Source organism: Macaca thibetana, chromosome 5 (genome assembly GCF_024542745.1).
Source record: "Macaca thibetana thibetana isolate TM-01 chromosome 5, ASM2454274v1, whole genome shotgun sequence".
In the NCBI taxonomy this organism is placed as follows: Eukaryota; Metazoa; Chordata; class Mammalia; order Primates; family Cercopithecidae; genus Macaca; species Macaca thibetana.
This window is the reverse complement of record NC_065582.1, coordinates 28,485,342-28,500,373: the sequence shown is the minus strand read 5'-3', so window position 1 is coordinate 28,500,373 and position 15,032 is coordinate 28,485,342. Positions and strand designations below refer to the sequence as shown.

Sequence of the window (15,032 nt, the reverse complement as noted above, 5' to 3'; positions counted from 1 at the left end):
AAGGAAAGCCTACTCTTTTGAGTAAAATTTTGATATTCCAGTCCAATATTTTCATTGAATACACAAGAAAAGAAGGTATTCTATAAAAAGAGACATCATGTAAAGAACATATGCCTTGCTGCAAATATTGAATAATCAAGGGATATCCAATTTAGATTTTATATAAAAAGACAAACTAACTTCTCTTTCCTTGATTGATCTCAGTTTACTTTACCTTCACCTGATTTCATCACTTTCAGAATAATGCAGAGCACCACACTATATCTGAAGCATTGGGAGGAATTTTTAAAAAATGGTATGCATATTAAATCATTGACTGAACTCTCAAGGGTTAAAATGTAAGAGGTTTATTCTCTTTTTATCAAGCAATGTCTACAGACAGAGCATCCACATGGTGTAAGTTACAAAAGAAGGATGTATGCGAAAGACTTACATGAAATCATTAAGTCACAGACACTTTATATGGTTCATGTTCACAAGGAAGAAAATTACTAAAAAGTAAAGCAGATTCAATAAGTAGAAACATAAGCTGATTTTTGTGGTTTATTAAATCCACCTCGCATGATGTTTCTGCTAAGAAGAAATCTACTGTATCACACAGCTCAGGATGCTATATACACATAAGATATTACACACTATAAAATTTCAGGTTTCTAAGCAGTTTTACACAATTTAAACTTGAGTAAAATTTGTATATTGAAAAAAGATCTTATTGGATTACCTTAAGTAAATGGAGGTCATTTCAACAGCCCATTAACAATTTTTGCAACAATAAAAACAAAAATAAGTACATAAGTACAAAGATTTTCAAAACAGGTAAGCTATTACTTTAAGCCTGGGTAATTATCTGCTTATTTTAATAAACCAGCTCTCTAGTTTTAATCTACTTCTGCTGGCCTTCTCATTTCCTCTTAAAACAAAAGAGAAGCAACAATTTTTACTTCTCTACAGTGTCTCCAGTAGGAGGATTAGTTAGGTTTCAAACTACAGCACATAGTGAGAAGGTGCTTCTAGGATTACATAGGATATGAATAAAATAAACCATTTGGGGAAATTATTTGGAATAAAGGTTTTTGATACATTATATTTAAATAGCAAAAACAATGGAGAACTACATCGTTACTTACCACTATGGGGCTACCCCTTTATTCCCAACTTATATTACTAATTCTTCTAAGCCACTAATATCTCATCAATTCTCTTGCCAGTTTTCTTTTCCTAGGTGTTAATTTCCCTATATATGGTTTACTTTAGCAGACAAAAGTAATATTTCTTTTTTTACAACCGAAAGTTCCTGATGATGAACCATTGGACTATATGAAAAGAAACAATCTATTAATAAATAATCTGTTCTGCCAGTAATAAACATCTGTAGGCCGTTGACATCCCAGACAAACTTGCATTAAAAATATAATGCACTCTAGTGATTGAAAGCAAAATGAGTAGATAGATTGGAAATATTTTGACTGTAATTATTTTCCTCCCTTCCTTCCCACTTTCTATAGCATGCTGCAGATTATACAGTAAATGTCAAGTAGAGGTTGACACCTGTGTACAAGCTAAGGCCAACTTATGCCTTCAATTGATAGTTCACTGAGGGTTAAACAAAAGACTGAAGGCAAGTTTTGGCGCAAGAGATGTTTTTTAACAACAAGAGATTTATAGTTATGAGGGCATTTAGTATGCAGGTTTTAGTCTTCCTTTTCCTCCTGTGACATTCCCTTCAAGGCACAAAATATTATAAACAGTGGACAGGACCGAATATTTTGAATTAAGAATTTTAAGGTTCCACAACACCTTTTATTTCTTGTTTAATCATACCAAAAGGACAGAGAAAAAAATAAACTACCCTCAAAATGAAATAATGCTTACGTCATCTGAAATTCCCTGCAGTTTAGTTTTTTAAATGATTTAAATCCTACTTTATTGTTTAAAGCATAATTTACACATTTGATTCTTGTGACTGATGTGATTTCTCATTCAATAGTGTGCTAAGTATTTCTAATTAACCACTATTCTTAATTGTGTATGTCTTAGTCAAAAACAACTTATTTTATTTGGGCCAACCAAGTAAATTTAATCTGACTAGGATATAAACTTGGAAAGTTAAGTTGTAAATTTAAACAATGGATTAAGTGCAATGTATTGTAAAATGCTTCATCCAATAATTGTATCAATTGTATCATAGGGTTTTTAGGCATCTCCAACCCAAATGACTGTATTTCCTTTCTCAACTTCAGTGATCTCACAGTTTAATTTATTCAGTCGTCCATCTAGGATGAAGAGAGAGTCCTTGGAAGGTGTCATCAGGTACTGACCAAACAAGCCACTGTCCTGGATTTGCCTGTTTTTCTGGTTCCAAGGCCATTCTTCTGCCTTGAGTGGTTCCTTGAGACTCTTTATCATCTTGACCTTCCCAGAAGAGAGCTCCACAAAGAGCACATCAGTCTGTGTGCTTGAACTACCATAGATGTTATATTGGTGGGCTTCAGTAAAGGATGGTTGAAATGCCAGATCAGATATGTGCAGATTTGTGTGAATATCAAAAGCCTCCTGTATTTCTCCTCTGATGGTAATGTACTGAACCCTTACAAGACCTTTCACATCATTAATGCTGACAAGGTAGTGACCATCTGGAGAAACATATGGAGTGCCCGTCACATCACTATTGAATCCAATGACTGAGTCAGTTACACCGTCCACCATGACCTGTGGGGAAACTGCTCCAGTGCTGTCAGGTTTGCAGCCAATGAAGTAGTAGCCTCCCAAGTGTGTATATGCCAATGACTGAGGAATGCACTTATAGTCCTTCAAGTTAATTGTCTTGATGTATGACATGGTTTCAAGATCAATTTTTTGTAATGCAGCTTCATCTTTATGAAGAACAAATCCAAACCTGAAAGAAATGAAAATCAGAGTTAGACTGGAAACAATGGAGTTTTTAGCCATAGATACAGGTGGAAAGGTCCATCACAAGCCCAGGCTCTAATTGTCAGGCAAGGCAGCAATTTGTGTTACACTTGTGCTAGAATTAGTCTGTAGATTGTGCCACTCTCCTTCTTTCTCTAGGTCATTCTTTTGTTATATCCAAATCATCATAACTCATGCTGTAGAAAGAAAAATAATTAAAAACAATACATCTAGTTAATTGCAGCAACAAATTTTGCTTTTCACATAGAGGGAAAGAAGAAGTATACATTATTCTGTACGTCTCTAAACCATCTGATATTAAATAAGCTTGGTTAACTATTGCCAAATCCAGCAAGAGTAAAAGAGTTGAACATATATTGGTTTCACTCATTTCACTTACTTCTTATATTGTTTTTTGACCATTAAATGAATCTGACACTCATCATTATTTAGATAAACTTAAGTATAACATTTTTCAACGTTTCCATATTTATATTGTGATTTTTAATGATATGCTTGCATTTTATTTGTTATCCTATATTGAATAAAGAACTTTATTTTTATATTAAAGCCAGTTAAACAATTTTTGTTTGTTTTGTTGACCTTAAATTAGTTCAGAACTTTTCAAAGCATATTTGCTAAATATTGCTTGAGAATTATCAGTGATACCTGTGGCAAGTATAAATATATTTTTAAACTCACCTAGAACACAATCAACTTTCTAGCAAAGATAAGTTAAACAAGATACAATGAGATAGAAACTATTAAATAAAATTATATCCAAAGTAGATATTGGCCAATAGAATTGTAAAGGACTTTTATTTATGTTTGCATTAATAATATTGATTGTCACCGCCTAATAGTTCTAAAAGCTCATAATAAAGAGAAATATTTTTCCATTCACTGTGTTCATAAGTAATATAATGAAATTACCTTATTATGAATATTAAGATAAAGCAAAACAAAAACTCTGAAGAGAGCCAATTATGTTATCATCACCTGTGTAATTATCTTTATGCTAATTATCACACATAGTTTTTTTTATGTAAAAAAATGACCATTTCCACACATAGTACAAAATATGGTGCAATCAGAGTAATATCTCTTTAAAATTTTAAATGTAAGCATTTAGCAGGCTCAAAAATATAAATAAATGTATATATTGAATATCATAGAAAAATAAAATAAATATTCTCAAAATCAGTCCTGCTTTGCAATTGCAAAAGAAAGGGAGTTCCTAAGCACAGATGTTTTATGAAAATAGACATAAAATTATAATTGCTTCCATTCTTCTTACATTAAATATAGTTGACAAACCATATTATAATTTTAGCTATATTTAAAATTTATGAGGAGACTACTTGCTGTCATTAGAGAGAGTACAAATTCTTTTATGTGAAAGAAAATTCGCAATGTATAGCTACTCCTTTATAAAGCTTTCTTAAATATTTGTTAAACAACTACTACACACAAGACACTGGGAATATATTGCAGATCAACATAACTTTCTCTGTCTCTAATGAGTCTAGACATTTTGAGTGATAAAAAAGTGAAACAGGGCTAGTGAATAAAGCTTGATTATAGCATTCTGCTATACTATTACCTAATTTCATAACTATTTCTTGTTCCTTGTATTCGAAATGGCATAAAGCAATATACTTGAAAATAATATTTTGAGTGTATCTCTGAATGACGCCCACCACTTGTAGCTTATTTACTAACTCTTTATCTTTTTCTGTATCCTTAATAAAGGTGTTTGTGTACTTTCTGTAAACCCAGCTCATACCATATCCATTCAGGATACATTTTCAGTCTTGATTATGATGGTATGAAGAAACATTCATACTGTTGATAATTATTTATACATATTTTCTTTAAAATATTAATGCCTGGTGTATAAACATAGTGTAGTTTTAAAATTCTATCTGAGTAGTAAGGAATCAAAAAGCTTCAAACTGTCAACTAAGTCCCATATTTTTGTGTCTCTGCATCAAAAAAATCATAAACATCATAAGTATCACTATGTAATCTCAGATTTGTGTGAAAAAATAACTAACTCCATTTACTATAAATAAAAATATAGTATTTTTCTATTAATGGACAGCCATTAAGGACGTATAGGTGTGTAAATATATTTGTATTCTTTGTAAAATTATGAATTATGTTGAAAAATATCTTTCTGTTATAAATTGTACATGAGCTCAGAGGAAAAGCAGTACTAGGCTCACTGAACAAAAGCAATGAGCCAATCAAGCTTTGACATTTCAGCTCTCCTCTTAACCTTGAGTCTTCTAGTCCCTTTGAGCTAGATTTTCGAATGCTAATGAGGAAGAATGAGACAAGCTCTCTTTACTCCCGAACAATTTTAACTTTGATACTACCGAATGTACTCAAGTTTTCTGTGATACAATCTAGCTACTTTTGGAAGTAATTAAAAATTTTAAAAAATGGTCCAGTTAAAAATGCAGAAGATCTGTGTGGGGTGATAAAATTACATCTATTTTGGCATATGCATTGTACGCTCCTTTAGGACTGGAGATGTAGCTACATAAGCAGATGCATGAGAACGCCTGCAATTTTTCACCACTGATTTATTGGTTAGGAAGTGATGTCTCTAATTCAAAATTTCCCCTAGTACAGATTGATATTCAGAAGTCTCCCACTGTTCATTAGTCTCTGATTAATATTTACGAGGCTCTCAACTTTCATGCCTGCTTAGTATAATAAAATCCTGCACAGTATTAGGCCTAACATAGTTTGTCTAGTATTTGTCAGAAGATGTACAGAAAGTTGCAGACTGAGAAATAAGAGAGTTAAAATTGACTCTCAAAATTACTGCTTTTTTCTAAGAAATTAATGCCAATAGAAAAGTGTGGGATCTCAGCATAGCATTGTATGGATTGTCAAATTTGGTGAAAAGAGTTATAGTAATTTTTTCTTTCCAAATCATTTTCTCTTTCTGAATGTCTAATCAATGTAGTTCATTACAAAGTTCATAAAAAGGCTCAACTTTAATTACTGCTTTTATGATTTAAGCTAAGATCCTGAAATCATTCTTATGAAGAGACTTGTTTTGGATGAAGTAAGAGCTTTTATTCCAAGCTAACTTATTTTCATGATCCAGATTTTCAAAAGAATAGACCTTGCGTAAATGTGACCTTATGTAAAGTCCTTGACTTCCATGAGTTCCAATTTCCTCATCAACAGGAAGAGGATAAAAGTACTGCCTTGCTCTGAGGATGACAGTAAATGCATGTATATTATCAGGCATGCAGTAGATTCTCAATAAATAGAAATTGCCAGTCCTTTACACCTTGAGTAGCATTTTTTTCCAATTATTAATCACATAAAACTTTTTCTGTGGGACAACAGATTATTATACCCCAAGGACGAGAAAAACAACATAAACTTATTATCAATTTTTCTGTGCAGATAATATTCTCACAATGTTAAAAATAGTGTTACCCAAGTGTGGCTATGATTTTCCATTCAGGTATATTAGAGAGATCACACTGACAATAAAAATACATGTTTTTATTCTTGCTCTCACTTGTACCAACAGTGTCTATCTCCAGTCCACATATTGGTTTATCACCAAATATCTCACATTGTTAAAAATAAAGACAGCCTAGCTCACTCTACCTCCACCTTCATTAGCGGCACTGCTTCAGTACTTACTGAGAACATGGAGCAGTAGGCTATGGCGTGCTAGGTGAACCTGAGCTGGGCACAGATGATGGGATTTGAAATACATCCTTGGCTTACCCAAGAATTTTTGCTAAAAGTCACAGAAAATGTTCTAGCTTACTTTAGGACCTGGATATCAAAGGATATGGAGAGCTGCAGTTAGCATTTATGTCGCGGCAATTCAGGAGACTTGTAAGGGAAGTTATTTGGCAGAGGAAGGAAGAGAACAGTATTTAGGGATCCATGGTTGAAAACCACAAAGCCTGATAGAGTCAGTGCTTGAAGGTCTCTACATCCCCAAAAGCCAGGCAGCAATTCTTGCAATGGAGTAATGAATGGTTTCCCATGTCCTTGACTCAGTCCCTAGTCACACAGTCTCATAAAACAGTATTCCCCAGGCATTGTCACCAGACTACTTGCATGTTACAAGGCTCCTATTCTCTTTTCAAAGTAGTCACCTGAGATGCTACTGAAGAAATCTCATGATTGCAAGCAATTCCATGTGTAAATTCGTCATGGTCACCACCAAGAGCAATGTCCTCATATGGTCCCAGATACATTAAAGCTCGTAAGTCAAGAACTCTGTAAGATTTGCAGAATGACAAGTATTCTGTCTCCTGGCTTAACATAGCACTGGCTGTCTCCAGAGTCCTTGGAACTTGTCATCTCAACAGTTCTTACTACTGACTTTCAATGTTTAACCACTGAGGCTCAATCTCCACACAAATAGCTGGGAAAGGACCAAACGATTCTTCTCCATTCCTACATGATCTTCTTCCTCAAACACCATCATCTGCACTACCTCAGATTTCAAAACAAGCCTTCGCATGCACATTAAATTTTGCAAATGAAAAGTAGTGAGTGCTGATTGGCTGTATTTGAGGAATGGGTTAGCAAGACACTCTATTCTGTTATAAAAACTAACTGTGCTGCAATTCGCCTCTAAAACAAAAGCATTTTGAAAGTTGTTCCGATGTCCCAATTATTAAAGTCATATTCTTTGAAAAAAAAAAATTCCAGAACCACAGAAATTGAACTGCCATAGGAATTTGTATTACAGGAATTTTACTTGTGAAGGCTTAAATCCAAAACACATGATTAAGTGGTTAGTGTTTTATAAATAAGTGCAGGTAGGATTATTAATATCTAGCTTTTCTTTTTTTTTCTAATTGGATTATAAATGTCATGTTTCTAACTGAAAGGTAAGAAATGCTGAACATATAAGATACTGTTATCATAATTCTTCCCCTACACATAATTAATAAGTAAACCCGCTCACAATATGCTGTTTCAATGACATCTTCCATTATGTTATAGCTGACACAGTATTTTCATAGACATAAACCATAAATCTGACATGAGCTATCATTCATTTGTTTATGAATAAACGAACATAGAGGAATTTATATTTCGTTTTTTATATTATCCCACACCAACCCTTGTAAGAAAAGATGGAATGCCCTTCCTACTTAAGTACCAGAGGATTTAGTTTTTATCTGAACATCATCACATAAATAGTTCAGTAAAACATACCTGTTTATAAAGCATGGTCACATTCATGTTTGTGAGAGGGGAAGCAGAGAGAACTAGAACTGCCACATTTAGTAAAGATTTATTACAAGAGCAAGGACAGTTTCTGAATGGTCTTAATGCTTAGATGTGTTTGAGAAATGACAGTACTTTGAAGCTTTCTGTTTCCAAAGCAGAGGTTGAAGAAGCTAAAATAAACCACAGGCTATTCTCCATCTATGGTACATATCAAGCAAACCAAGTTTTTCTTTTAATATCGTGACTTTATTCTGATCCTTGGGAGCATTTCCACACCACTTAGTGGTACTTTGTATGTGTCTCAAATTGTTATTCAAAGTTTATGGCATTGCATGGAACATGGTCAAAAATACTTGAGCACCGTGAATGATCACTTTTTACTGTGATATAACATTTACTGGAGAGATGAACTGCTCACATGGAGTGGAGATGATTGCATTTTATGAGGATACTCACAACACTTTAGCTCACTGCAAGAGCAATAGGAGGTGGCTATTAAGTAGTACAGTATGTACTACAGTTAATTTTATGCAGTTATAATTTAATATTGCATCTTGGTTTGTTTACATTTCTCTGGACTGTGAATGGCACTATGTACAGTATGTAAGCGGCGGTGTGCATAAGTTTGGATAAATTTTAACTTCTTATAATAGATTTGTGTATATTTAATAATAGTAAATAATAAAATAAGCTAGTATCCAAATATATTATATGCTTCATAATATACATAACTTTTATTTCATTTCTTCATACTTCTAGACTACATGGTTGTTCTGAGAATTTTTTCAAATTGTCCAAATCTCCAAAATAAATTTCAATATATTTATGAAGGAAATCAGTGAACCCATGGAGTGCAAACCTGTATTATTCAGGTCAAGTGCATTTTGTCTTGTTTGGTTTACACTTGCAGTCTTTGTTCAGTGGACATAAATTACTTTCATACTGAGAAAAAATACATAGATAGGTCCATAAATAGATGAGTAGGTATATAAAAATATATATGAGTTTTAGATAAAAATTTCAGATAGTTCTCATAAGAATTGCTTATCATCATTTTAATCTTAAATATACATTTCTAAGAATCCAGATGTAAATACAGACTGCACTTGATGCTTCAATAAAAAGATTCATCCATATAAAGACCCATCTTCAAGGAAGTATGGGACCAAGGACATGATGAATCATTTTAAAAATATCAGGATATGTTTAGATATAAAACTTAATACAAAATATTTGTAAATAAAAAGATTCCTTATAGTATAAATGAATCAATGAGGTAATGATACAACTATAAGTAAATAGTATAAGAAAGGGCATAGTTACTAAATATTACATAGGGAACCATTGACAGCGTTATAATCTATTATATAATATCATCAAAGAATTTTTGTAGTACAATAACACTAAATGTTTGCCAGGATAAAATGCTTGCAGCTATTATTTTAGTAAATAGAAGTGTACATGAGAAAACAATTCTATGGTAAAACTGGAATAAATTATTACTCCTCTGAGGACATTATTTTACTATGTTAATCAGAGATAATTTTTTATAGTTCCCTAAACTATCCTGTCTTTGAAAATCTGTTTTGAATTCCAACCCGCATTAACTAATTATTTTTCCAACTTCTGTACTCAAAATAACACCTTTGATAATTGTCTTGACTCTCATTTTCAACAATATTTGATGATTTCCATTTTGAATTTTATCATGTGCAATTTAGTGACTGAACTTTAGAATTTAACATTGAATGTGGTTTTATTGAAGACTTATGAAAAGGCATAGTTATTTTAGGGACTGAACTAAGCATACAAAATACAGAGGTGAGGACAAACAAGGTTGAAGTAGTTGAATTTTATAGCTACTTCATCAATTCTGCTTGAAAACTTAATCTTATTAAATTTAGTAGCCTTTCTCTGATGACTACTTTTTTAATTAACACAATGATGCTCTAGAGAAACATGTTGAGAAATTTTATGAGGAAGAAAGTGGAAATAGAAAAGCCAAAGTATGTTGATGATACTTACATTGTAAGTCTACCTCAATACTATAATTTCATTGGTTTGGTTTTTGTGTGTATAATGGTGATTATGCTAAATCCGAGAATACTCAGATAATAAATTAGTTTTAAGAATCTCAGTGTTTTAAATCATAACATTTCTATGAATGGAAAAGTACATATACCTAGATTGTTTATTATTTATTTATTTATTTATCTGAGACTGAGTCTCGCTTTGTCGACCAGGATGGAGTGCAGTGGCCCGATCTCGGCTCACTGCAAGCTTCGCCTCCCGGGTTCACACCATTCTCCTGTTTCAGCCTCCACAGTAGCTGGGACTACAGGCGCCTGCCACCATGCCCGGCTAATTTTTTTTTTGTATTTTTTTTGTATTTTTTAGTAGAGACGGGGATTTCACCATGTTAGCTAGGATGGTCTCGATCTCCTGACCTCATGATCTGCCCGCCTCGACCTCCCAAAGCACTGGGATTACAGGAGTGAGCCACCGCACCTGGCCTATACCTAGATTGTTTATAAAAGCAAACTGAAAATTGGTTGCAGTTCACTTGGATGGAAATTACATTGCTGTTACATGTTTAAAATACGTAATCAATGTTAATTAATTTAAAACTCAATAATGAAAGTTTTTTTTTATTTTGCTAATTGATTTTAAATTTCTTATAATTATTAGATTTGATCTTTTCATTTAGCCACAGGATTTGTAAAGTGCTTTTCCTATCTCTATATGGCCATCAGTCAATTAAACGTAGATGAAAGTCACAAAGGAACTGTTACTAGAAGGGATCTAGCTAGAGGGATATAGCTAACACTTATGATGGAAGCCTGGCAGAAAAGGAAATGAAACACAAACACACACACTTCAGATGCATCATTTGCAACAAGTACATCATTTGCAACAAGTACATCATTTGCAACAAAAAGCAATCATTTAATGAATTATGTGTAAAACATATTTTTAGAGTTATTTCAAATAAAAAAGAATATGTTAATTATCACTAATGATCTGAATTATTAATAATATAAATCATTCATCACTTTGGACTAATTCCTCCCTTGAAGGATCTACATAGCTGAGCTCTAATGGATAATACTCAAAATATTAGGAGCTGAGCAGTGCATTTTTGAAACAATGCCACATTGTGTTTTCTTTTCAGAATATATTTGTAGCATCTATAGATTATGTAACTCCTTTTGCTTTGAGTGATGGGATTTGGTAAGGTTTGTTTCTGTAAGGAAATTATTGAGCTTCTCTTTGCTTATATTCTCAATCTAGTGTTCTTCCTTGTGTTGGCTATACATACACGACACACTCAATGTTAGGTCCTTGGACTTGGTCTGATCACTTTTACAGCAGTTGCATGACCTTTTATAGGGCTTTGAAGATGTAGATTAAAATCCCACCTATGCCATCTACTATGCAATCATAGGCAAGGGATTTAGCACTTCTTTGAACCCCATTTGTTTTTCTGAGAACATCAGAATAGTAGTTAGTACTTCCTAGAACTATTAATAATTATTACTAACAGTCAAAATATTGACTTAAAGCTTTAAATACTTGAACACCATAAAAATCACTACCATTTTTCTTAATTCTTCCTATAGGATTTCCTGATTTACAAACTTCTTAGGCACTAGAATTTTTTGCTGCCTTCACAAGACTAACGTCATTTTTGTGTGTGTGTGTTTGTTTTTGTTTTTTAATGAAAAAGAAGAGGAACTTTTTTAAAAAATAAAAAGTCTGAAAAGACTTTTAAAAATTTAAAGAACTACCAATTAATCTAGTAGATATGAGCTACTTTATCACTATGGAAATGTATATAAAGGAGGCTAGTCTCTTGCATTTCCTTTCTACAGTGTTCACCAGAAATTTTTCTGCTTTTATTCTATAGTTGATCTGTGTTTGGGAATAGAATTTATTCTACCTTTTGTTCTCGTATAAGAAAAATAATTCAGGTTTTATAATAGAAAACTGCACATATGTCTTCTACAGCAAGAGGGATATGTATAACCTATATAGGAGCCAAAGCATTTTTCAATGGTCTAGTTATTGGAAAAATCATATGCCAAAAATATGATTAAAGCAAATGCAAATCACTACCCATTCCATTTTTAAAAAAGAAATCTACAGATTTCACTAAATGACACCAGCAAAAACAATCTGGTAGTGAATGCCAAGGGTCTATCCCTGCACACAAATGGAACAAAGACTGCCAGAGTCAACTTTGTTGGAATCTGGGAAAACAGTCAAAGGTTGACAGCAACAAAGCCTGTACTGAGTCAAGAAAAAGGCTAATTAAGCACGTTAAGTGAACTCTGTGGCATTTCAATTTAGCCTAGCCTTGCCTCACCCCTCCTCCTGAGCAGTAGCAGTCTTGAAAATAGAAGCCCACATTCCCAGGGTGGTTACCTGATTTCAGAGTTTGCAGAGTGGAACTTGTTCCCAAATGATTGTTTTTGTGCATTTTTACTAGTCTTGAAGTTCCCTGAAGTAATAATGCAAGGTGCTTGCCTCTGTTTTGCTCACCAAAATAGAACTCTCTTAATGAGGAGAAAGAGCTAAGCAGAGGGTGTTACTGAAAAACATCAAGAGGCAAATGAAAAAGCTATTGAAGCCTGGGTCAATTGATTACAATTGGGCCAATCAGTAGACACATTGGAAGCCCTGACAAAAAATTCTCAGGAGAGGATTATTTTAAAAAATGAAAGCTTTGAGAATTCTTAATGTATAGTGGGGATCCCAGATAAATGACGCAGGACACGTGTTCAATGAGACCTCAAAGATCCTAAGCTTTTATCTCCCAATATCCTGTAGACTCATGTAAACAGGAAGTAAAGGCTAAGGAAGCATTCTGAGTTTTCCACTAACAATGGAAAGAGGGCCTCAACATAGGACCAATCCTGTGTTGGACAGCAGACGATTTTTTTGTTTTATTTATTTGTTGGCTTTCAGGCATTTAGAAAACCTTTGTTAAACCACAAGCTGGCCAAAAGCTAAAGAAACTAAGATTTAAGTGACAATATGTAACAATAAAAAAAAATTTACAAAAGTGTTTAAGAAAAGTGACCAAACAAACAAACAAACAAACAAACAAAAAACTCCAAACAACAATGATAACCCACAGCAAATAACAATAAACTTTAAGAAGGGGAAAATTATTTCTAGTGTTTCCACATTATATATTAAATATGTTGAGTTTAAAACAAAAAGTTATGCGATATGTAAAAAACTAGGAAAGTCTGGACCACACCCAGGAAAAAAAAGAAATTAACAAAAACTTTCTGAGGAAGAACAAACATTGGAATTACTAGACAAAAGCTGACTCAGACTTTTAAAAATTTGTTCATAGCTGGGTGTGGTGGCACATGCCTGTAATCCCAGAATTTTGGGAGGCCAAGACAGGTAGATCACCTGTGGTAAGGAGCTTAAGACCAACCTGACCACACAGTGAAACCCTGTTTCTACTAAAAATACAAAAAAATTAGCTGGGTGTGGTGGTGGGCACCTGTAATCCCAACTACTTTGGAGGCTGAGGCAGGAGAATCGCTTGAACTTGGGAGGCAGAAGTTGCAGTGAGCTGAGATCATGCCACTGCACTCTAGCCTGGGCAACAAGATTGAAACTTTGTCTCAAAAAAACCCAGAAAATATTGCTCAGAGAACTAAAGAAAAACATGGATCAAAGGACAACAAGAACAACAAAAAATAACTAAAGGAAACTAGGAGAATGATATATAAAAACTTCACAATAGCAAAGACTTGGAATCAACCCAAATGTCCATCAGTGACAGACTGGATTAAGAAAATGTGGCACATATACACCATGGAATACTATGCAGCCATAAAAAAGGATGCGTTTGTGTCCTTTGTAGGGACATGGATGCAGCTGGAAACCATCATTCTTAGCAAACTCTCACAAGAACAGAAAACCAAACACCGCATGTTCTCACTCATAGGTGGGAACTGAACAATGAGATCACTTGGACTCAGGAAGGGGAACATCACACACCGGGGCCTATCATGGGGAGGGGGGAGGGGGGAAGGATTGCGTTGGGAGTTATACCTGATGTAAATGACGAGTTGATGGGTGCAGCACACCAACATGGCACAAGTATACATATGTAACAAACCTGCACGTTATGCACATGTACCCTACAACTTAAAGTATAATAATAATAAATAAATTTAAAAAAATAATAAAAAAAATAAAAAAAGAATTATAAATATAAAAATGAGTAAAACAAAAATTCTGGAGTTGAAAATTATAATTGGAATGAAATATTTACTGGAAGCTTTCAGTAGCAGATATGAGCAGGCAGAAGAAAGAATCAGCAAATTTGCAGAAGTAAATGAAATTACTCTGAAGACCAGGAAGAAGAAAAATAAATGGAGCCTAAAAGACCTATGAAACACTAACAAGTGCACCAAAATACCAGTTATGCAGTTTTCCAAAAAGAGAGGAGAGATCACAGAAAACGTATTTGAAGAAATAATGGCCAACACTTTCCAAATTTACTAAAGTACATGAATCTATTCATCTAAGAACTTCAAACATTCAAAGAAGAATAAATGCAAAGGGATCCACATGATAACATTTTATAACCCAAACTGTTAAAGACAAAGAGAGAATCATCAAAGCACCATAAAAGAAGTGACTCATCATGAACAAAGGATCCTAAACAAGAGTAACAACACATTTATCATTGAAGGCCAGAAAACAATGGGATGATAATTTCAAAGTACAGAAAGAAAAGATATGTCAACTAAGAATTCCATAACTCACAAAACCATCCTTCAAAAATTAAGGTGAAATCAAGACATTCTCAGATTTTAAAAAACTGAGAGATTTCACATTACTAGACTTACCACATA

General features: G+C 33.5%; 1 protein-coding gene across 5 annotated transcripts in view; it reads right to left on the bottom strand.

Moving 5' to 3' along the window:
* Window positions 1–331: 331 nt before the first annotated feature.
* FSTL5 (follistatin like 5) overlaps window positions 332–15,032 on the bottom strand; it is an 811,548-nt gene continuing 796,847 nt past the window's right edge. For all 5 annotated transcript variants that reach the window (XM_050791292.1, XM_050791294.1, XM_050791296.1 and 2 more), the window contains one exon: window positions 332–2,896. In XM_050791292.1, coding sequence (XP_050647249.1) covers window positions 2,194–2,896 — 703 coding nt within the window. In that variant the 3' untranslated portion in view covers window positions 332–2,193. The remainder of the gene's footprint in view (window positions 2,897–15,032) is intronic.